At 42.5% G+C, this 23,773-nt stretch overlaps 1 protein-coding gene across 9 annotated transcripts in view; it reads left to right on the forward strand.

The window, feature by feature from the left end:
• Positions 1-23,773, forward strand: part of OSBPL3 (oxysterol binding protein like 3) — a 136,294-nt gene that overhangs the window by 64,336 nt on the left and 48,185 nt on the right. For all 9 annotated transcript variants that reach the window (XM_084620605.1, XM_084620610.1, XM_084620607.1 and 6 more), the window contains 9 exons: positions 3,223-3,339; positions 3,505-3,558; positions 3,761-3,874; positions 5,005-5,175; positions 13,756-13,882; positions 15,527-15,630; positions 15,748-15,840; positions 16,429-16,582; positions 22,896-23,026. In XM_084620605.1, coding sequence (XP_084476731.1) covers positions 3,223-3,339; positions 3,505-3,558; positions 3,761-3,874; positions 5,005-5,175; positions 13,756-13,882; positions 15,527-15,630; positions 15,748-15,840; positions 16,429-16,582; positions 22,896-23,026 — 1,065 coding nt within the window. The remainder of the gene's footprint in view (positions 1-3,222; positions 3,340-3,504; positions 3,559-3,760; positions 3,875-5,004; positions 5,176-13,755; positions 13,883-15,526; positions 15,631-15,747; positions 15,841-16,428; positions 16,583-22,895; positions 23,027-23,773) is intronic.

The following is a 23,773-nucleotide window of genomic DNA, read 5'->3' on the forward strand; positions in this document are numbered from 1 at the left end:
CTGGGGCTCTTTGACAACGTCTCTGTGAGTCACTTTCTGTTTTTAGCCTGAGAAACTTACTGAAAAATCCTGGATGAGGTCAGAACGTTTTTGGGCAGAATGATGACGACATGAAAGAAGCCTTGACTTTTTTCCAAACCAAGTGTAGCAGCACTTCACTGGGCAAAAGAACCTTCAAGACTAAGTAGGGAAGACGTAGTCTATGTTAAATCATAGTCTCCAGCTTCATAGCCTCATACAGCATTTGCTGAGTTTCCTGGGAGCTGCTTCCTAATATCATGCTTCTTCAATGATTTAAAATGGCTGGGATTATGTGAGAGTCAATAGACCCCAACCCCTTAGAGGTTGGAGTATTCCATCCTGCGTCACCATGGAGGCAGTTTCATTATAGACTCAATCACCTTTAGTATAGAAAGGATGGTGGAACATACACTTTCTTTGGCTTTAAAGAGTATACATTAATACATGTTGTTGGGATTCCCTCGGAGACCTACCTACACACACTGCGAAAAACCCACAACACCTTTATTTATGAAATTATAGCCTGCTTTAGTTTTTGCATATATCTCTAGCAGTAAATAGTCAACTAAGGCCATGGTTCTCAACCAAGGGTACCCCCTGGAAGACCCCTGCATATGCATACATCAACTCCTCTAGATATTTGCCTAGTTTTACAACAGGCTACATAAAAAGCACTAACTAAGTCAGTACAAACTCAAATTTCATACATACAATGAATTGTTTATACTGCTCTATATTCTAGACACTGAAATGTAAGTACAGTATATATATTCCAATTGATTTATTTTATAATTATACAGTAAAAATGAGAAAGTAAGCAATTTTTCAGTCATAATGTGCTGAGACACTTTTTTGTATTTTTATGTCTGATTTTGTAAGCAAGTACTTTGTAAGTGAGGTGAAACTTGGGGTATGCAAGACCAATCAGACTCCTGAAAGCGGTACAGTAGTCTGGAAAGGTTGAGAACCACTGAACTAGGGGCTAGCTTGATTGATTGATGGGAGGCCCTATGCCTCAGGGGTACCCATCTAAGGCCTAGTTACCTCTCTGCTTGGATCCTTGCTCCAGAGGAGAAGGGTAGTAATTTGCTGTGATCCTCAACCAGAAGCAAACTACAATGTCCACTACTCTGGCTCACTTTTGGCTGGTTCATTGGAGGACAGAGCCAAGAGTTCATCAATTCACCAACTACTCCATGTCCACCTGCTCTGTGTGTCATGATTAAAGGTCCAGGTAACTTACTTAGAAGTGTAAGGGGGCAGAGAGCCTCCTGTGGATGTATAGTTCAAGCTACAATCTAGCCCAAATGAGGAAAGATTAAAAGGATAGAACATGGAGCATAACTTCTGATTTCTAGTAAGGAAAACCATGTTTTTATAAGTCTTATTATAAATAATACTTAAGTGATCAGTTAAAAATATTGCAGATTGGAAGGGGTGAGGAAAATATTCTTCTATAACACAGCCAAAAAAGGAGGCATAACCAACAAAGGGCAACATGCAAAACTTTTCCTATAATAGGAATTTAAATTAGGGAAACTGGACATTTAGCTCATCTTTGGTTTGTGGAATCCCATTGTGAGTTAAATATTGTGTTGTGTTATGAGACCTGATTAGTGCCACCCTTCTAACTCTTGTGGACTGTTGTTTAGTGCTGGGGAATATTGATTCTCAGTGCAGGAAACTGTTCTGAAGTGCAAGGCAGGGAAAATAGAGGAACAAATTGAGGAATCCTCACCAGGGACACAAGTAAATGGGGGAATAATTTTGCTTAAACTGTTTATGGAATGCCTGCTTTGTGGTATCTTGCTATTCTACATCATTACTTTATTAATGAATATATTGCTTTACCTAGCTTCCCAAGGATTGTGGGGAGTGGATTATTGTACCTAGACACTTGTATTTACTGTAGCTCCCATGTCAACTAATGTTGCACAAAATGAAGGATTGATGTGCCTCTATATTTGTTGACCTCTTGTCTCTATGTGCTGGTCTAGTTTGGCTCTACCGAAGGGGCAGTGTGATGGTTCAGACTAAACTCTTGTTGGGTGTTCTAGATATAAAAATCTTTTGCAAACCAGAATTGTTTGAACACCGAATAAATAGAGGAATGCAACAAATACCATTTTAGAATTTTTTTGTAAAGATTTCTTGGATCAAGGAAGTGCTGTGTGACCCCTCTGCATGTTACTGCTTTGTATAATTTAAGTAGGGAAGCCAGGTACCTAAAATATTCCCCTTCCTGCTGTCATTTGGTAGGGCCAGTGTATTCCATTACAGTAGTGTTCCAAATCATTAAAAGCCAGAAGGTAAAGGTAAGATTATCTAGATTTTTTTCCCTCCCTCTTTTCCTCCCTCATCCTCCCCCTCCACTCCTGCTAAATATGTGGCTATGACACAAAGATCATGTATGTACTACTGTGAAAAATAAATTTCCCCCTATATATAGAATATTTTTCACATCAACACCTAACCAATAAAATAAAATAAATTGTCTGGTCCAATGATAGTTGAACCAAAGTCACTACTTTTATAGGAGGATACCTCTGGTCAGAAATCTGGGAAGTTGTTATACTTTCATTAACATTTTTCTATAAATAAAAAATCATGAACAAAAATCGTAGAATCAGCAGCAGCTCTGTTCCTACCTGTATGTCAGATTACTTCAAGGTCACTCCTTTAGGACTGTCATGCAGAAGAAGAAAACGTTTTCTGTTGGCATTTTCATTTAGGTTTTCCTCCTTTGCTCCTGCCTCTTGCATGTCTCAGTACTTGAGTTGCTCATCTAGCTTTGGGTTTGTTGGTTGGTTGGTTTTTTTGGGCGGGAGAGGGGAGGACCTTGAGTTGCTCACGTGTGCTGAAAAACATGCCAGAAATCTAGGTTTTTATGGTCTGCTTTACAGGCAATGATGCACTAAGGAGATCTTTTTCAGTAAGAGTTGTTTTTACCCATATTAATATAAAGGTTTTATACTAAACTGTGGTGTCTCCTGTGGCTATGTACTATATGTAAATAATCCTGGTAGGCACATACATTCAATGAGACATGGTGTCAGAAAAATTGCACTTCTTTTACTTTGTGTTGTCTCTCTCAAGGTGAGACTCTGGTCTCACTGGGTTTTATTCAGAGAAATGTTTTCATTCTGTTCCTTTATTTAAAAAAAAAAAAAAAAAGCAGGTTTGGATTTTGTGTTTTAATAGGACAGCTGGGAAGTTGTAGAAGGACTGCGAGGAGTCATGAATTATACTCAGGAACCACAGAAACAGGAAGGCTACCTGCTGAAAAAGAGGAAATGGCCTCTGAAAGGCTGGCACAAGGTAGGAAAGAAGTGTGTATCTTAGGATTAGTTGCTATTTAAACTTAACTCACTTGGTGTGTTGTCCTTTGTTGAAAAGTTAACAGCAGAAGATGCCCTTTTAGTGGAATATATTGTATCATTTCCTGCTCTGCTATAAAAGGTTTCTTTGCACTTCTGATTACAGAGATACTTCTTCTTGGACAGAGGAATTTTGAAGTATGCCAAGTGTCAAGCTGATGTAAGTTGTGTCTCTCCCTCGATTTTGTGGTATTTCATATGAATACCAGGACTTGGGTCATGTTGTGAAAAGGAAAGATAGATTTTGAATTTCTAAACTACAAGATGAATTAAAAATATTGGTCCTGCCAATCAGTGCATCTCTTCTCCTACCCTGCCTCAGGCATTAATGCTAATTTTCTATATAAAATCTTTCTTTGCAGGTAGAAAGAGAGAAGCTGCATGGCTGCATTGATGTTGGACTTTCAGTGATGTCTGTAAAGAAATCAACAAAATGTATAGATTTGGATACAGAAGAATACATATACCATCTAAAGGTAATTCTTCAAGGCAATCGTATTCTGTATCTTACCAATCAAATTGTAAAAATATTAAAACATTGTGATGTACCTAGTGATCTCTGTGTGTGTGTGTGTTGTTGGCCTCTTAATAAAGGGTGCTGGAAATGTAGGTTAACTTGAAGGAAAAACGTTTTAAATTCTGCAGCGGTTGTCAAATTTGGCAAAACTTTATAGTTTGCTGAGAAGCAGTTGATCTCCTTTATTTTGCTGTAGTTCAGTTTCTGGAATTTGTAATTTCTTTAAAATCTCTCTAACTTTAAATTTTGTCAAACACAAAGTCTCATTGTTGGCAGCAATTTTTTATACTTAAATTAGGTACTCCTTTTTGTGAGATGAATACGTTGGGGGGGGGCGGGGGGGAGGAAATGGACCAGAGTAATTAGATGCTGCTGTTGTGCCCTCTGGCATCTTTTCCATTATGTGAGCGTACTTGCACTTATCTAATCTATTAATAGGACATAATTAAGAAGGAATGTATTTATTTTATCTGTGGACTATATTCTGTCGTTTTAAAGTTGTAAGTTTATCTTTTTTTTTTTTTTTTAAACTTAAAAGCAAATAAGTTTGGAAGTAAAACTGAAAACATATATACATATACACACACAACTATGGCATGTGCAAAGATTTAATGCTGCCATGCTTCTGTGAGTCTAAGTTGAGCCTGTCTTCTAGATGACAGGCTTACAAGACTTGTATTTAAGTTCACACTATCAGGCCCTATTTAGTAAGGTACACCTTTTTAGGATAGCACTTAAGCGTGTGCTTAAGTCCTATTGAAGTCAGTGAGACTTAAGCATGTGTGTCAGTGTTGCCCTGAATAGGGATGGACTCAAACATTTGTTTGTGCTTTCCTGAATTGGGGCCTTACAGAGAGACTTCAGCTAACATAGTTTTCCTCTTAAACTGCTCCATGAATTTTTTTCTATGTTGTATTCAGGCAAGTGATGAGTACTATTTAACAGGCACACTTTATTGACGCTTTGTCAAGAATTCAGAACCCTTTGTGGCCACCTTATAAGAAATAAGAAAAAATAAGATCTAGTTTTGTCTAGTAATTTAAGGTTGAACCATGACTCCCTATCATATAACTTAACTATTTTCTGTAGGTGAAATCTCAGGAACTGTTTGACGAATGGGTAGCAAAACTGCGTCACCACAGACTGTATCGTCAAAATGAAATTGCCATGTTTCCACATGATATCAATAATCATTTCTTCCCCGCGTCCTCTACCGCAGACTCTGTACCTGGTGTGTTCGACTCTGTCTCAGGTAGAAAGGTAATGATGAGCTTTCATCAAGGATTAATGTAGCTTGAATTCCTCTACCAAACCAAAAACTTAATTACGGTCTTTCACAAACTGATAAAGATTTGGTGTAAGATGTAAACAGTAAAATGGTCTAAGGCAGGTGGTCTCAACCTTTTTCTTTCTGAGGCTCTTCCCCCCCCCGCCACCCCCCACCAACACACTATAAAAACTCCACAGCCCACCTGTCCCACAACAACTGGCTTTCTGCATATAAAAGCCAGGGCTGGTTTTAGGGGGTAGCAAGCAAGGCAATTGCCTGTGGCCCCCATGCCACAAGGGCCCCTGCGAAGCTAAGTTGGTCAGGCTTTGGCTTCAGCCCCAGATGGCGGGGCTCAGGGCCCCAGGCTTCAGCCCCATGTAGTGGGGCTTTGGCTTTCTGCCGTGGGCCCAAGTGACTGGCCATGCTTGATGGACCCCCTGGAGCCTGCTCAAGGGGCCCCGGAGCCTTGGTTGAGAACCACTGCTATAGAATACTGTACAGTTATCCTGTGTTTTTAAAATATCATTGTTTAAAGTTGTATTAAAATTTAATTTTATTTTGCTTCATTTAAACAGTAACAAGGCCAGTATCGGAAAAGTTATAATCTTTTTATGGTTGCATAATAAATATCTTTGGTACACATGAGTTTTGCTGTCAGAATGGGAAAAGTAACTCTAGATTTTTACTTAAATTTAAGCTTTGTCTATTCATGCTAAAGTGGTGAAAATGTGTGGTTAATGGTTTAATGGTTTAACATTAAAATTTAGATACTTTATGAAATTATTTGCTATAAGAACTACAAAACATTAGCAATCCAATATTATAAGTAATTAGGCTTCCTTTAAAAAGGTGCAGTGATGATAAAACTGTAAATCATAAATTTGCCAATGTGTTTAATTGACATGAAATTTTCTTCAAGATGAGTTGTTCACACAGATTCCAGTCTTACCATGCATGCACCCCATGTGCATGAGTTTGGATTCTTTTGGCCAGCCGCAGCAATTGGGGCCACGCCTGCACCATAGATATCCTTGTGCTAACCACCCCATACGCACACGCTCCTGAGGGAATAAAGGGCAGAATGGGTCTTTTGGTTCCTTTTTTACCGCCTGTGGCAGCAAGTCAAAACTCCTGCAGTGTTTGCCTGCTTTTCTGTATACTGTGCTAGCGTTAATTAGCTAGTACTCTCGCTAATTATTTACTAGTTGGTTATTGCCCACTTCTTTTTTTTTTTTTTTTTTTTTAAAACAAATATCAGTTTAGGCTAGATGCACCCATCCTACCAATATAGCAGAAGCTTTAAGACCTGTAAATGCTGGGTACTTCTGGTGCCTAATCTGCCTAGGATAGGGACATGTAGAGCATTTTGGGGGAGTATGTCACTCTTTCTCTAGCTACACTCGGAAAACTAGAAAAGTCCATCTGAGCTGTTCCACCTTGAGAGCCTGATGCTCTCCTCCTGGGACACTGAAGGAAGTTCGGAACTGGACCATAGTCATCTGGGCGGCCCCTTTCTATTAGTGCACCGGTGAGCCAAGATTCTAATCTGCGCTCCCAGACCACTACTTCTTAGAGGCTTTGTTTGCTATTCCAGCGTTAACAACTTCTGATGGGCAGAAAAGAGCACCACTGCGGGGCCAAGATAGGTGCAGGTCACCTTCACCCTAGCAAGCAGAGACAGAAGAACCATCAAACTTCTGGCTTGGCTTGGTTTAGGCTCAAGTTTAGGCTCAATCTCCCAAAGCCCAAAAGCATAACCAGGCCTCTTGAAGTACCCTAGTACCAATTACCAAGACAGCATCAGCAGTAGTCCCAGAGTCTATGGACTACTCTTTCTCTTTCTCTCTCTCTTTCTCTACCAGTCCTTCGGCATCAATCTCAACACTGGGTATCTTGGTATCCAGAGCCTTGGCACAGTGTGTCTCAGTACCCTGAGTCCTGGTACCTATTGCCTCCATACCAGTCATCTCAAAAGAGTGTTCCCCAGTACTAGCTATCTTGGTACCCAAAGCATACACTGTACCCAAGTGACTTAACCATGAGCCCAATACCCGAGTCACCCCTCCTTAAAAGATTGAAGGTGGTGATATTCAAGCCACCAGCTTCTGAGTATCAGTTTATCAGGTTAAGAAAGTATTTGCAGTGGGGTGGGCAGCCATACTCTAGAAAGCCTGCATCTTTTACTGTCTCCAGAGCTAGATCCTCCTCCCCAAAGAGGTAATATAGGTCGTTCCAGCCATGCCATCTGGTGCGGTCTCAAATATTGGTAAGGCAAGAGTTGGAAAGTGAGGAAGAGCATTAGCTGCAAGGAGGAAAATCATCTCGTCCTCCGTGCCATCTTCGCATCCTCCCCAGATGGGGCAGTGAATTCTGCAATGTCTTCCTCAGTGGATGACTTCAGGGTGTTCCAGGAACATGGCAAAGACCCTGGGTATACTACTGGAAGTGGTACAGGAGAAACGATATCAACTCATGGACATCTAATACCTTTCCACACCTGGCAGGCTCACCAGGCCCACAAAATGAGGGACTATTGGAGCCTGAAACACACCCAAGTGAGCCAATAGATCATTTTCAGATACTACCTCCTTTCCAGGGAATTTAGATATTTCTGTTCAGAGCCAGTACTGGGTTTGCTTGTAGTGGCCACTGTCCAGGAAACATAAAAACAGGGACCTCCCAAATGAATACCCTGAGAGAAGACCCCAAATAAATTGGACCTCTTTAGGTGTCAGAGATACTCCTCAGTCAGCTTCCAGATGCATATAACTAATTATCAGGCCCTCCTCTCCAAGTATGGGATCTAGCTTATAGATAAGCTTCCAAAAGCACATCAAGAGAAGATGAAGGACCTTTTGCTGAAGGACCAATTGACAGACTGTGCTGAACACATTTAACATATGTAATATGGCCACATTGGTGGCAATGAGTAGGTCTTCCTGGCTGTAGTCTGTAGGGATCCCCTGGAAGGCCTAAACAACAATTGATGACCTTGCATTGGCGGATAGTGAATCTCTTAATTCTAGGATGGATGAGGCCCTCCGTTCCCTGAGACTTGAGGACAACTCTGTTCTTGAGACTGGAACACAGCAGCCCAAAGAAGGAAGCAAACATGTCAACAATTGTCCTTCAAGCAGTGCTTCTCTGCCTAGTGCTGTTGTCAGCCCCAGAGGACCTCAAAAACACAAGAAAGATGTAGCTGAAGCAGGAGAAGTAGAAGTTCCACTAGAGATGAGACTCTGCCCTTCTCTCTGCTTCTGCACATGCTGTGATGTCCACCAGGCAGCAGGTCTGATGCCAACTTCAAGAGCCCAACAGAATTATCTGGAATCTTTGCCAAAGGGGGGTAAAAAAGGAAATTGCATCTTATTTTTGGAAAGCCTGGACTAGATCACCTTGGGCTGGTGGCTCCTAGAGATTGCGAAAAAGGGATCTTTCCAGTTCCAAACCCTTCCTACCCTTTATCCCCACCCCATCAATTTTCAGGGACCTGTCTCACAAGATACTGTTAAAGCAAGAAGTGGACTGCCTTCTACAACTGGGAGCAGTGAAGGAGGTACCTTCAGGGACAGGGGGTCTATTTCTATTATTTTTTCTTCCCAAAGAAGAAAGGGGGTGTCTCAGACCTTTAATGTCTGAACGAAGTAATTTTGTTTCAAGTTCAGGATGGTGACTTCCCTCATCAGAGCCTCAAGACTGGTTTGCAGCTCTTGACCAGCAAGACACCTAATCATCCAGCCCACAGGTAATTGCTCAGAGTCTTGGTAGGAACACAGTAGAGTATCCTGCCCTTTGGTCTTTCCACAACACCAAGGGCATTACCCAAATGCTTGGCAGTTGTGGCTGTTCATCTAAGGAGACAAGGAATCCAGGTTTGCCCACATCTTAACTGTCTGATCCAAGAAAGATCACACCAACAGGTGACCAACTTGAATCCAAGTAACCTTAAAGCTCTTTACCTTATTGAGTCTCAAAGTCAACAGAGCGAAATCCACACTGACTCAGACTCCAAGCGTAGCGTTCATAGGAGCAGTGTGAGATTCCAGGTCAATGAGCTTACCTTCCCAGCTTCAAGCGCACACATGAGCATCCATGAGAACTTACCTGGGATTTATGGCATCATGAACCTAAATGATATAGTTTGCCAGACTTCACCTCCACTCCATACAAGAGTGGCTGAAATCAATGTATCTACAGCAGGCATCACATAGACATAATGGTCATGGTCCCACAAGAAGCCCTCTTGTCATTAAACTGGTGGAAAGACCCTCTTCATGTGTGCAACCCCTTTGCATCTCTACCCACTGAGACTGTGAGGATGGACACCCTGGGGAGCTTATCTAGATCACCAATCCCCCACTACAATAACCTTGCAACCTCCCCTCCACACACACACACACACCCCTCTTTAGGTCAGGACCCCTTCAGTTACAACACTGAAATTTCAGATTTAAATAGCTGAAATCATGAAATTTACTATTTTAAAAATCCTATGACCATGAAATTGACCAAAATGGACTGTGAATTTGATAGGGCCCTAATTATGACAACAGACAAGGGGAAGCAAGAATGTCTTTGCTCAGTAAGGAGGGCATGCAGCTCTGGAGTTGGTGCATTTTGAATCAAATTGCACCATTGGCTGTGTACCTTCCCAGCCTTCAGAACAGCTTGGCAGATCAACTAGGCAGACAGTTCTCAGACAACTAGTGGTACAGTACATCTTTCACAAGTAGGGATTCCCAGAAGTAGATGTTTGCCCAGACCATGACAAGTGTTAGGCATTCTGTTTCAGAGCGGGGGCGTCAGCTCAATGGCCCGTGACAGATGCTTTTTTCACCCCTGGACACTGGGACCGATCTATGCTTTTCTGCTGATCCCCACGATACAGAGGATTCTTCGGAACTAAGGCAAAAGGCAGGACTGAGGATTAGGATAGCCCTGGCATGAGCCAGGCAGTTCTGGTATTTGGATCTGATGAATCTCTCAACATAGCCACCAAGCACATGACTTGCTGTGGCTGACATGGTCTCACCGAATAATAGTCAGATCCGGCATCCAGACCCAACCTCCTTACATCTGGTAGCCTCGAAAGAAGCTGCCCAGCTGGAGTTCAGAACAATCTGATCCACAGCAGAAAAGCCTCCGCTGGACTTATTTAAAGCAAAGTGGAGGAGGTATTCCAGTTGGACATTTCAGCACCCGCTTTCTCTCCTGACAGCACCCATTTCAGCAATTATGGACCATCTATTAGCCCTGAAACAAGTTTGACTTTCTATCAGCTCCATGCAGCAGCAATAGCTGCACTTACAATATGACCCTGAATAGGAGTGTATATTCCCACCCTACAGTGGTAGGGTTCCTTAAGAACCCTCATTCATGTATTTCTCCCAGTTCAGGAGCTCCCTCCCCCTTGGGACCTCAATATACTATTAGCAGGCTTGTTGGATTCTCCCCTCCCCTTCCCCCTTGAGCCAAAGCTATTTCAGAATTCTGGGTGAACCTATTCACTCATCTCCCAGTATTCTTCCCTAGGCCTCGCTCCACCTCCAGGGAAGCAAAACTTCACCCACTTGATGGAGTGAAGGGCACTGTTTCTTTACAGTGATGGGACAAAGCCATACAGAAACGTACCTAGACTGTTTGTAGCCTTTGTAGAGAGGGTCCTTTCAGGCTAGGTAAGTGGGTCTCCAACTGCATAAGGCCGTGTTATGAGTTAGCCAGGCTAGAGCCAGCCCCCTAAGCACATTAGAGCTCATTTCACTAGAACTCGTGCAGACTCTGCTGCCTGCTTGAAGAATATCCCTATTTCTGAAATCTGTAAGGCAGCTACAGGAAACGCAGTCCACATCTTTAAAAGACGCTATTCTTTTGTAGCTGTGTCCAGATGGAATTCCTGCTTTGGTAGGGATATCTTGCACTCACTTGTTTAGGTAGCACTCCTACTACCCACCTCTGAGCAGAGACAACTGCTTCCTATGGACGATCACTCAAAAGAATGGTTACTTACCTTAGAGTACCTGTGGGCCTTTGAGATGTGTTGTCTGTATGGATTCCACGAACTGCCCTCCTTCCCCGCTGCTACAGAAACCTACTCCTCTGGGATTCTGTATTGGCAAAGAAACTGAAGGATGGTTGGATCCACTCCACCCTTTATGCACACGGGTGGGGAAAATGCAAGGATATCTAAGGCATGGAGGCTCCCCCAACGGACACTGCTGCCTGAAAGAATCTGATCACATGCATAGCAAGAGTGGAACCTGTGTGAATAACGCTACTTGAAGAACCAGAGGTACAGTAATGTAACTTTATTTTTAATATGAAATACTTTAGTGTACTGCCAATTTATTAACCCAGCTTTGAAGTCAGTGGAGGCATGCCAGTTTACACCAGCTGAAGATTTGGCCCATGGGCAATGTTCTATGCTACACATTGTAACAACTTGTAGAATGTTTGCATTCTAAGAGTTAACGTTCTCTTTGCGAGTCAGTGTGTCCAGCTAGATGGAGCTATAAAGGCGTTTGCTTCCTTTCCTGCCTCTTTTTTGGCAACTTCTCTTCCACCCCCCTCACTCCCCCAATTTGTATATGAATTGTAGGGCAAAAGTAAGTTTCACATTATGAATTTTGGAGAAGTAAATGTGGAATGTGTGTACGAAGTTGTTCTAAATTGTACATCTTTATAAACTCCATCTGTACATTCCAGAAGGTGGGTAACATGTTTAATACATATGGATGGTTACAGCTTTCTGCAGTGATTTTAACGAACTAGAGCAGCTGTATGGCTGAGCAACCAAACATTAATTAATGATAAAGTTACTAATTGATATTTACTGTCTTGGTTCTGACTAAACAAGCTGTATTTAATACAGTTATTCTAATGTCAGTATATAAAACCAATAGTATCAATAGATATAGTGTATTCAGTTTTCTTCCCACTCCATAAGTAAAAAGGACTAAAGAAAGGCAACAAGCTTATTACTATAGAGGGATAGAAGAGACTTTCATATGAAGATGGATTTAAGGCTTGTATTGCTTGGTTTAGAGAGGAGCTGAGCAAGAGGAAACATGAAAGAAGAGTATAAAATAGGTGATAGAGATTATCTAGGCCCTTCCAATTAACCTTTCTCATAATACTAGAATAAAGGGGACACACAATGAAATTGCAAAGGAAGCAATTTAAAATGGATTTTAAAAGAAATGTTTTATGAAACTTCTAAATTAGCCTGGGGAACTTGTTCCTGCAAGAGTCTACTGAGGGTAAAAAGCTTACTGGGACCCAAAAAAGGCTTAGGCACTTGTATAAATAAGAAGTTCCTCTGTAGTTATTCTAGATAGGATAAGAGTATTATCAACCAACCACCAACTCATTTTAGTGTTAGGAAGAAACTTCCCCCATAAGCGTGTTACTGCATAATTGGCCTTTATGGGGGATTTACATGTTCTGAGGCATGTGATACTGGTTGCCGTTGGAGACCAGTAATAGAATAGCAGACTACATCAGCTATTGGTGGATATAGCATGGTAATTCTTATGCAGCAGAGGCATATAGTCAAAAGGATACTAAGGACTATCATTCAAGATCCTCATAATTGAGTCAGACCAATGGTCCATCTAGGCCAGTATCCTGTCTTCTGACAGTGGCCAATGCCAGGTGCTTCAAAGGTAATGTAAAAGGTAATTCATTGAGTAATCCATTCCCTGTTCAGAGGTTAGAGATGCCCAGAGCATGGGGCTGCATCCCTGACTGTCTTGGCTAATAGCTATCGATGGACCTATCTTCCATGAACTTATCGAATTCTTTTTTGAACCACATTATAGCTTCTCAGCATCCCCTGGCAATAAATTCCACAGGTTGACTGTGTGGTGTGAAGAAGTACTACTTTGGTTTTTAAACCTGCTGCTTATCAATTTCATTGGGTGACCCCTGGTTCTTTCCTTATTCAATTTCTCCACGCCAGTTACAATTTTATAGACCTTTATGACATCCACACTTAGTCATCTCTTTTCCAAGCTGAAAAGTCCAAGTCTTTATAATCTCTCCACATATGGAAGTTGTTCAATACCTTTAATCATAGGAATATGAACATTAGTCAGTTCTTCAGATAACATCTGGTGAAATTTGCCCCTTTCTTTAAATCTTCCTAACATTTAAACTATTTGTGGTTTGTTCCTTGTTTTGCTGAGTCGGAAATGGGGAGAACATTAAAGGCAGATGATGTGCTATTCAATTTACTACTCTGACATAACTGGTTTCAAGTGTTTAAACCTTTTTAAATCTACTTTTTAGCAAACCTAGTTCTTGTTGGGTTTTTCTTCTGTATTTGGCTTTCTGTTGCTAGTAGCTGCTAGTCAGCTCACTCCCTTATTCAGATTTTCACATATCTATAAGGGGTGGTATTAAATAAAAAATGTGCATATCTTTGTTGACTCATATATTTGTGACACCTTTGGTGCATATAATCTTCACCAGCTTCTGAACCTGGTCCTTTGCATCTGGATGCCATAATGTATCTTCACCACAATAATAGATTGTCTTTGTATTAATCATTCATTTCTGTTTCTTTGGAACAGGCAGACAGCATGACAAACCAGAACTCATTGCGAATTGGAAGTAGCTTACAGTTTTCCTGTCCAAGTAGTGAGTCCAAGATTCCACCTTGGCTGCAGTCTTCTGAGGATATGGAAAAATGCTCAAAAGGTTATGTTATTTGAAGGAACTTCAAACTATTAGGTTATTTCAGATTTCCTGACTGTACCTGGAATTGACTGACTCTGTAAGGGCTGTCCTCGTGTAGTGTTTACGTCTGAAAATGATGGTGGTAGCTTTTTTTTTAAGTGAATGATGTCCACATTTATAGGAATAGTCATTTTCGAGTACTTCCATTTCTGGGCAGCCAACATGAGACCTCTTAAAGAGGCCTGACTTTTTCAGAAAGTTTTGGGCATCAATCTTCCGATGATCAGGCTTTGAGGTGTCTCAAACGAGGCACCCAGAAATTGAAGCATCCAAAATTACTAGCCATTTTTGAAAATCTGGGCCTTCGTGGACATCACAAGTGCCAGCCATATTTACAGTCCAAGAGCTTGAGGTTCTTTTGAAGTTATTTCCCTGTAGAACAAAAATACATCAGGAGCAGTTTAAGCTTGCCCAATCAATATGCCTCTATCCTGACCTAGAAGGACCCACATCTAGGGGTGAGAAGATAGTACAGTCTCCAAGCCTGTGGCATCATTGCCCTCTCCACTAAGGGGGCTGACTAATGCCAAACTGTGGTAACAATCTTTGTGCTGCTGACACCAATCTGTTACAAACTAGACTGCAAAGACAAGGTGAATCAAAGTAAGACTTTAACTCTGAGGTGGGCAAACAACGGCCCACAGGCCACATCTGGCCCACAGGACCGTTCTGCCCGGCCCTTGAGCTCCCAGCCGGGGAGGCTAGCCCCCAGTCCCTCCCCTGCTGTCCCCCTTCCCCCGCAGCCTCAGCTCACCGTGCCACCAGCGCTCTGGGCTGCAAGCTCCTGCCAGGCAGCGCGGCTGCCAGTCCTCATAGAATCATAGAATATTGGGGTTGGAAGGGACCTCAGGAGGTCATCTAGTCCAACCACCTGCTCGAAGCAGGACCAATCCCCAACTAAATCATCCCAGCCAGGGCTTTGTCAAGCCTGACCTTAAAAACTTCTAAGGAAGGAGATTCTACCACCTCCCTAGGTAACGCATTCCAGTGTTTCACCACCCTCCTAGTGAAAAAGTTTTTCCTAATATCCAACCTAAATCTCCCTCACTGCAACTTGAGACCATTACTCCTTGTTCTGTCATCTGCTACCACTGAGAACAGTCTAGATCCATCCTCTTTGGAACCCCCTCTCAGGTAGTTGAAAGCAGCTATCAAATCCCCATTCTGAGTGGCATGGTAAGGGGGTGGGGCATGGGGGGGGTTGGATGAGGGGCAGGGATTCCCGGGAGCAGTCAGGGGACAGGGAGCAGGGGGTGGTTGGATAAGGGGCAGGGGTTCCCGGGGGGCAGTCAGGGGACAGGGGTGTGGATGGGGTCGAGGCAGTCAGGGAGCAGGAGGGGTTGGATAGGGCTGGGGGGTCCCAGGAGGGGGCAGTCAGGGAGGGTTGGATGGGTTGGAGGTTCTGAGGGGGGCAGATGGGGGTGGGGGCCAGGCTGTTTGGGGAGGCACAGCCTTCCCTACCCGGCCTGCCATACAGTTTTGGAACCCCAATGTGGCCCTGGGGCCAAAAAGTTTGCCCACCCCTACTTTAACTGTATGTAAAAAATTACATCCCATGTCTCCATTTCTTGGGAGAAACTGGAAGTATTTTCTCTTTCAAAACAGATCTCTCGTATTGTCACACATATTTAATGGAAATGAGCCAGCTGTTACAGAGCATGGAAGTTCTCCACAGGACATGTTCAGCACCTGCTATAAATGCCATGCAGGTCAGTTGTGAAAATTATTACGTCAGGGAAGTGGGAGGGGTGTCAAGGTGTTGTTTCTTCTTAGCAGTATTGCTTTATGACACCTACCATTATTCTTGTTCCCTGTGTTGTTAAAAGGGGGGACCTTTTGAAAGTCCAAAAAAGGAAAAAAGAATTCACAGGAGGTGGCGGCCTAGAGTTATTGGGAAAGATGCTAAAGGAATGTTGCAGGTAACTGGAACAGCCTCTTTCCTGCCCTAACCCAACTTTCTCAAAATACTAACCTGCTTATTGATCCTTTCTTGCTCTATCGCTTTTAAGGACATTTGAATCCTTCTAAATGAAGTAATATGTAAGATTGGATTTCACAGTGACTGACATCCATAGCAAAAATCCCATTGATTTAAAAGTGGCCAAGATTTCACACACGGTCTCAACTGACCCTCTGTTTCTGGGCCCAGAAGCCATTGCAAATCTTACAGTGCTGTTTAACTATCTGTTTACCTAATGGCTTCCAGAAATCATGTTGTTGGGGAGTAATAAGTTTAAACCATGGTACAACAATATTCTCTCCAGCACTCCCCAGACCAAAAATAATGTTTCCACTAAATTTTTGCCAAATCTCCAAGTTTGAAACCTTTGAGCATGTTCTTTCCTATTCTTTGGTTTGCCAAATGTACTATCCATGCAAAAAACCATTGCTGATCAACAGCAGTTCTTCCCATGCTGTTGTCTAAGGCCTGATTGTACATTGTCTGCAATGTAAATGTAAAACTTTGTCTTGTCATATTTTACCAATTGTAAATGTCCTCCATTTAGGTACCTACAGTATTTTCTGCCCCCATGCGACTGCATGCTTCCAATCCTAATTTATCTACAATAGATTTTGGGGAAGAGAAAAATTACTCTGATGGCTCTGAAACATCAGAATTTTCTAAAATGCAAGAAGACTTGTGTCACGTTGCACATAAAGGTGAGTGAGATTCTATGTGTTTCTTGTATGGCTATGTGAAGTGTCAGCTAAAATAATAATGTGATACCTGAGCCTGGCTTATGTGAAAATAAGTCCTGGATAACGTCACTTCCCATCCCCCTGCTTCCCAGGATGTGACAGGCACTGAAATGCGGTGGGCTCAGGTCATCAAAATAGTAGCTTAACTGTTGAATTATTTTCTTTTCTTCAGAATTTTAGATTTGGAGCCAGAGTACAGTCTGAGCCCTGTCCAAGTCCAGAAAATGTTGTGGTTTCACAGTTAGAGCCCTGTGCAATGCAAAATGTGGATCCCACATCTGATCTGCAATCTGTGGCTATAAAGTGAATATCTGCAGATTTGCAGGGCTCTACATGTAATACATAAATTGAAACTCATTTTGTGTATACTTTTTTTAAAAGTTGATTCTTTTTAAATAGACTTCAGTTTTCCTTTAGCTGCTTTTCAGTTCATAGTACACTCCAGTGGTCTCTTTTCAAGGGCAGAACCCCATCAAACCCAGAGACCTCAGAGTAATAAGCCAGTTTGAATGGAATTGTTGGAATTTCCACTCCCCGTTGAATGATGGCGGCCTGCCTTTCCACCCAGTTTTGTGTGTAATCACTCAAGACTCTGTTATCCTGGGAAGAAGCAGTTGTTCTAAAATCAGTTTCTATAAATGCAGCAGTATATTGCTCCTGTGTGTGTGAGCGAGAGAGTGCCAACTCTCTCGCTCATGTGTGTGTTTTCTCTCGCTTGCGTGTGCACACACACAGTAGGCATTCAGGATGGTTTCAGTATTTCAGAGCTAACATTTGTTTGTGATGCAAAGGTTGCTATGGTAGTAACCTATTTTTAGTGAATACCGAAGAGTAAAATCTCATGGTAAGCAACCACTAGTACAAGCTGCCACTGAACAGCCGTCTCTGCAAAAGCTCTTTTTTCCATAGCTATGCTTTGCTAACATGAAATAGCCAGCCAGCCAGTCTTTTTCTCTCTCTCTCTTTTCTCCCCCCACATCCCCACCCCACCATCTACTGTCACACCCTAGCAGTATCTTTTTATTTGGAGGGTGGGGGGAGTAAGGAGAGTCCTAGTAAATAAGGCTGTTATGAACAGGAAATTAAATGACTTTTTTTTTTTTGAAGCATTCCACCATTCTCAGTGGTTTGAGCATTGGCTTGCTAAAGCCAGGGTTGTGAGTTCAATCCTTGAGGTGGCCATTTGGGTCAAAAATTGGGGATTGGTCCTGCTTTGAGCAGGGGGTTGGACTAGATGACCTCCTGAGGTCCCTTCCAACCCTGATATTCTATGATTCTGTGATTAATAAGGACATCTCACAGAAAACCCACTTTCGCTGGCTATGCAGCAATGTTATCATAAACATTCCTCATTTGTTTTTCCCCTGTGGTGGAGGTATGTTTTAGATACTGTACTTACATAAGTGAACTCTCTTACCATTGAGCTTTGCAAAATCACATGTGGTCAAAATTAGATGTTTTTTTTTTTTTAAAATGCAGTAGCACCAAATAAGATGTTTTAAGAATCTTCTTCCTTGAGATAATCATGGCAGAAATATTGCTCTCTTAGAAATGAAAATATACATCATGGCTATAGGCTTTACGCTAGAAACCCAAGTGCAATACCTATTTTTTGCTGGGGTGATTGTTGGCTCAGTGTCATTTAATGCCCTTTTGTGAAGGGTATATAATAATTTCTTAATGCTGCTTTATTTCGCGCTGCCTCATCTATACTTCTGAAATAGGAAAATAATATTTTGAATGGAGGAGAGGTTTGTTTTATCTTTTGTGAATTAAACAAAATTCACAAAAGGCATAGTCTCTTTAATAAGTCTAAATATGTGCTGATACATCTCCTGGAGAGTAGAGAGAGAGACTTTTTTTTTAAGGCATATATTATGTAGTTGGAGATCAGACATGTCGTCATTTCAAAATTAAGAATTTGGGCAGTGAGAGTAAAATCAGCCTTTAGTTTCACATCTGAAGTAATATTTTTTTGAGAGATTACACAAATACACATTCTAGAATGTTATCTAAAATGGTTCTGCCCCTCTGACTCTGAGTATATTCTCAAATAATATTTGAGGAGAGAAGAGTTCCTGTGGGAACTGCACTTGTAAAACTAGCTACAGGTGATATACTTGTCTTTCTGGTGCATTTCTCTAAAACATTTGAGAATGGTATAATGAATAAAAGCTGAGAACCAGAGCATGATGATGACTTACAATGCGGCATTTTAGCATAAGAGCTCAAGAATAGTTCCTACTCCTCGGGGAGTTTAGATACACCAGCTCACATATTTAACTCAATCCCCAGGTGGGTCGGTAGAGGGCCCGTCTATTTTTCCATCTGCCAGAGGTAATCTCAGCTTACCAGTCAAGGTCTGGAATGTGGCCAAAGAGCTAGTACACTTCTCGGTCTGCCCTGCCTGTCTTGCTTTCCCATATCTGGTTCCAAATGTCTACTGGCAGCCACCCTGAACTGTGCCTCAGTTTCCCCATGTTTGATCCGTCCATTTCATCTGTAGTCTTGGTCACAGCCACCCTGAGCTAAGCCTCAGTTTTCCTAAACTTGGGCTTCAACTTCAGGTGGTGCCTTGGATGCAGCCAACTTTGACCTGTCCCTCAGTTCCCTCCAAAGGTGGTCCTCAGTTATGGCTGTAATCTAAGCCACAGCCGCCCTGAGATGTGCCTCCATTTCCCCAAGAGTGGTGTCAGTTATGGGTGGAGTCTTTGGCCACTGCCACACTGAGCTGTACCTCAGTTTCGCCAGTTTTTGTCACTGGCAGAGATGCTCACCATACTGCATGCCCCCTCCTTGCAGGGGAAGCACTGTGTCCTTTGGCCCTGTCCCTAAGCTCCTTCTCTGAGTTGGATCAAAAGTGTTTTTGATCTGTAGTATTCTGCCTGCTGGGGAGACCCCCCCCCACCCTCCAGGCATTCACTGTGCAGTGATGGGGAGAGCCCAGGCAGCCACCCAACCGGTCCCCTCTGCGGTATGGGGAGCCACTCAGTGGCACACCCATTGCCCACTCTGTGGTATGGGGACCTTGGTCAGTACCCACCACTGCAAGAGGCCACTCACCTTTCCTACTCTCGCTCAGCCTGCCCTCCCCCACTGCACATGCTCTCATGTATGGATGAGGAAAACCCTCCGCCAAAGGAAAACAGCCGCCCTTCTCTGGGTCCTGCAGCTGCCTGTCACTGCTGCTACTGCCCTGTCCGACTGTGGTGTGATCCTGAGGTGACTTCAGCCAGTCCTCCACTGGGACCCTGCTGGTCACCCTGAGGCTCCTCTGGACCCCCAACGCCACATGGTGGGGCCCTGGCAGGCTCCTCTGCCGCCTCCTTGTTGCAGCTGCTACTGATGGGCGATTGAGAGCCTTGTGGTGTCCCCCTTACTGACTAGGAGGGGGAGGTCCCCTTCCTCCTGTGCCTCTGCACCCCCCACTGCCTGGGGTACCCTAGCTCTGCATCCTGTCTCATATGTTTAGGGATCCTCACCCCTCCCAGGCCAATTTGAGGTCCCCCATGTGCTGGGTGGGGAGGATTCCCCACCCGCCCAATCTCACCATGCTGCTGCGTCTGGAATTGATGCTGTTGCTTCCAGCTTGATCCTGGTAAAAGGGCTTTTCTGAGGCTGCATGGGGTATAAATCACCCCATTGAAGGGCGGGGGTCTTAAAAGGGCCAGCACCCCTTTTCTTGACAGCCAGGCAACGACTGCCCACATGGAGGCTGTGCGGCACACATTGTAATACTTCCATTAGGAAATGCAGAATGGCTACGTACAACTTAATGCAGTATTGAAGAAGGCTCATCACCCATGAGTCTTGTAGTTGTTGTATCCTATTAGGTTGACTACAACTTGCTGTTTGATGTTAAAATCCGATGCACCATCTGAGGCACACTGCGCATACGCTAAGAAGATTGCTCTGGTAATCTCATGAGGGTTGGAAATCAGATTTTGCACAGTGCTGTTAGAACACTACAGTCCATTTCTTTTAGACATGTGATAAATTATTCCTCTGCTCTTAGTAACCACTGTAAAATTGTGAGTGGGATTTCATAAATGGCTTCCGTAAGCTTTGCACTGCATATGGCACAAAAAGTAATTAGGAGTATGACTAGAGTATCTTCTCTACATCGTAACTATAGGCAAAGATTTTCAAGTTGGGCACCTAAAATCACTAGTTTCTTTTGTAAATCTTGAGTGCAAGTCTCTGGGACCCAGTACCTGAGTCTGATCCCTTGGTTTTAACTCAAAAGACTCACTGACAGCATAGACAGAGCTGGCTGTACAGCACTATAGGTTTCCTCCCAGTAGGGGCTGAGCACACAGCATTCCCTTTTGATGGTTACTGGGAATTGTGAATTCCCTTTTATGATCAAGCCCCTTTAGGGCTTTTCTTCACTGCAGAGTAAACCTGCGCTCTTACTCGTGTGTTGCCCCAACATCTCTCCCATCCACACATACAAACCTCTAATCTGAGTTGGTGTTTTACACCCCGGCTAACTGGTCCATCCAGTGGTATAGGCTAAAGCCTGGGTTAAGCTTTCACTTGGGATGGTAACCTGTCCACTTTCAGTGAGGACACAGGCTAAGCCAGTCAGGGACTGATTTTTCTCCAGTGCCTCCCACAATTTCCCCCATATACTCAGAAGGACAGACAAATTTTCCCGCGATTCACTGAGCAGTTCAACTTACTGCAGCGCTCAGAACCATGGGATGTGTGCCCAGAAGTCCCAGTGATACATACAGGTGAGTGCAGCACCAGTCTTGACTCAGTAACTTTGCAATATGATCACTCACACCTGAGCTAGGCTGCCCAAGATAACTCTGGGTGCCGACTGCCCAAGATAACTCTGCAGTGAAGACATACTCTTGATAGAACTAGTTGCTTTCCTCTCCATTTACCTTTTCATTTGGCTCTGTCATCCTCACTTCTCACAAATCTTAAGCCCCCATCTACTCTGTGAGCATGTGAATGTATTGTTGCCAACTCTCAGTTATGTGCAAGTCTCATGATATTTGGTCCTACCCCTAAATCTGCAGCTCCTGGAATCAAGTGAATAAAAAAGTACTGTATGAGAATTTCAGCAAAGTTTCTAGCCAACATTGTTGAAGAAAAGCTTGAAAAAAAATGAACCCATGTACCCCCAAAATCTCAAAAACCAGAAAGAAAATGAAAGGATTCCAGAATGTATTACTACTTGAAGTTTTATGCTTTTTAAGCTGATCTCATGAAATTTTTGGGGCCTGACTCATGATTTGTGAACACTTGAGGTTAGCAACACAGAGGTAGGAATGGAAATAGAAGTGTGAAGTTTGCATAGTATGCAAGTTACCTACTAAACAAATTCAATATCTTGTTGTTTGTTCCATTTAGTTCTTGTAACTTAAATGTAAATATCCCCACACAGATAGATACAGCATGGCCCAAAACCACAGAGCCCTGTTCATGAGCAAACTATTAGCCTATGCACAGTTGGATTGCTTCCCCTGTGAATCAGTTAGCACAGGTTAGCATGTCTCCTTGATTTTTCACTGGAAACGTTACTTATTCAAGGAATGCAGGATAGATCCTCAAGTGTTTGGAGGCTAAAACCATACTGAGGAAGGGAAGCAAGTTAATGTAGCACGTGCAGTTATAATGCTACCATTTATAATAAAGAATCAAAATACTTTGACTCTGAAAATACAGGAGCACAGAGCATTTGTCATATAATAAATACTTAATTTGCAATATTGTGGAAATTGCAGATCCCTCAATATTCAGCTTCTACCCATGCAATTTTGCCAGCCGTGTGGCTGATGGCGGGAACCCTGGACATCCCAGGCAGCTGGCGGCCAGGGCTCCCATTGTCAACCCCATACAGTGACTGTAATATAGTTTCAGCAAAATGTCTGGTTATCAAAAAATTTAGCAGACATAACATAACACTTGAGGGTTTATATTGTTCCAGCAAATTTGTCTTTTAAAAAAAAGTGTGTCTTCTCTGGCTTTTCCAAATTACCACAATTAATAAAGATCCATTATTACTTTACTTTTTCTATGTCTTGTCCATAACTCAGCAGCAATTATTTGACAATCATCCGCGATCAAAGTAGGGCCTTTATAAGGAGCATTTTTCCTAGTAAAAATCCAGGTGTTAACCTTGGGTAACCTTGCCTATCTTTAGTGCTCTGTCCCCACAAGTCTTATTTCTGTCACTGTATATTAAGCTGCATTGAAATGTTGTTTCACAACTGGTGGCATTTTTCTAACTGTCTACTTTTAAAAAAAATTATTTTAGCTTACGTCACCTTAAAGTCGGCTTTTAGTACAATCTCCGTTGAAAGAGAGAAACTGAAGCAGCTGCTGGAACATGATGCAGCCTCATCTCCATCTGCACAAATAGCTGGGTTGAAGAATGCCTTATCATCCGTAAGTAATATGTCGAGTTCAGTGAAATTCAGAGGGATTGGTTATAACAGTTCATAAGATCTCTCATTCTTCTGTATCTTGGGTTATATATCTTATTAACACTAAAGCAAACAGACTATGTATATGGTGTTTCATATAATCTGCTTATTCCAAACCTTGGAGGTGCGGATGTGCCCCTCAAATTAACAGGACATTACTGTGCAGAGTTAATCTATCAATCATGTATTTTATTAAGTATTGGAAATACTCTGTTGAATCAGAGCTGCTGTTTGACAGTGATCCAGAGTTACTATTTTCTCTAATTTGGTGCTTCGTACTATACTAACAGTACAAATGGCTGTTGGAAACTGCATAACCCGATGGATCATAGCTGTGAAATTATTCATAATCCTAGCTGTGAAATTATGAAGCCGTGTGGCATTATAAACAGAACGGTCAGAGAACAGATTCTAATTTTAAAATTTCTATTTTATTTTTACCACCAAGGTGTGGGGAGGTTTGTATTACAGCAGTCAGGCATTGGACAACATGCTTTGGCCTAAAGTCATTTCTTGGGCGGCTGAAACCTTTGGCTGCCCCTGCTAAACGAATCGAAATGCAACTAAAAACAGTAGTTCTGCTTTCGCTAATGCTTGTTCATAGTTTTGCATTGATCAACTTTTTTCACTGGATTCTGGTGAAGAAAAGACTGCTATAAAATACAATCCCTGGTCTGGCACCAGCTTAGTCTCAGCAGTCAATTTGAGA

Source organism: Lepidochelys olivacea (assembly GCF_965140295.1).
Source record: "Lepidochelys olivacea isolate rLepOli2 genome assembly, chromosome: 2".
Taxonomy (NCBI): domain Eukaryota; kingdom Metazoa; phylum Chordata; order Testudines; family Cheloniidae; genus Lepidochelys; species Lepidochelys olivacea.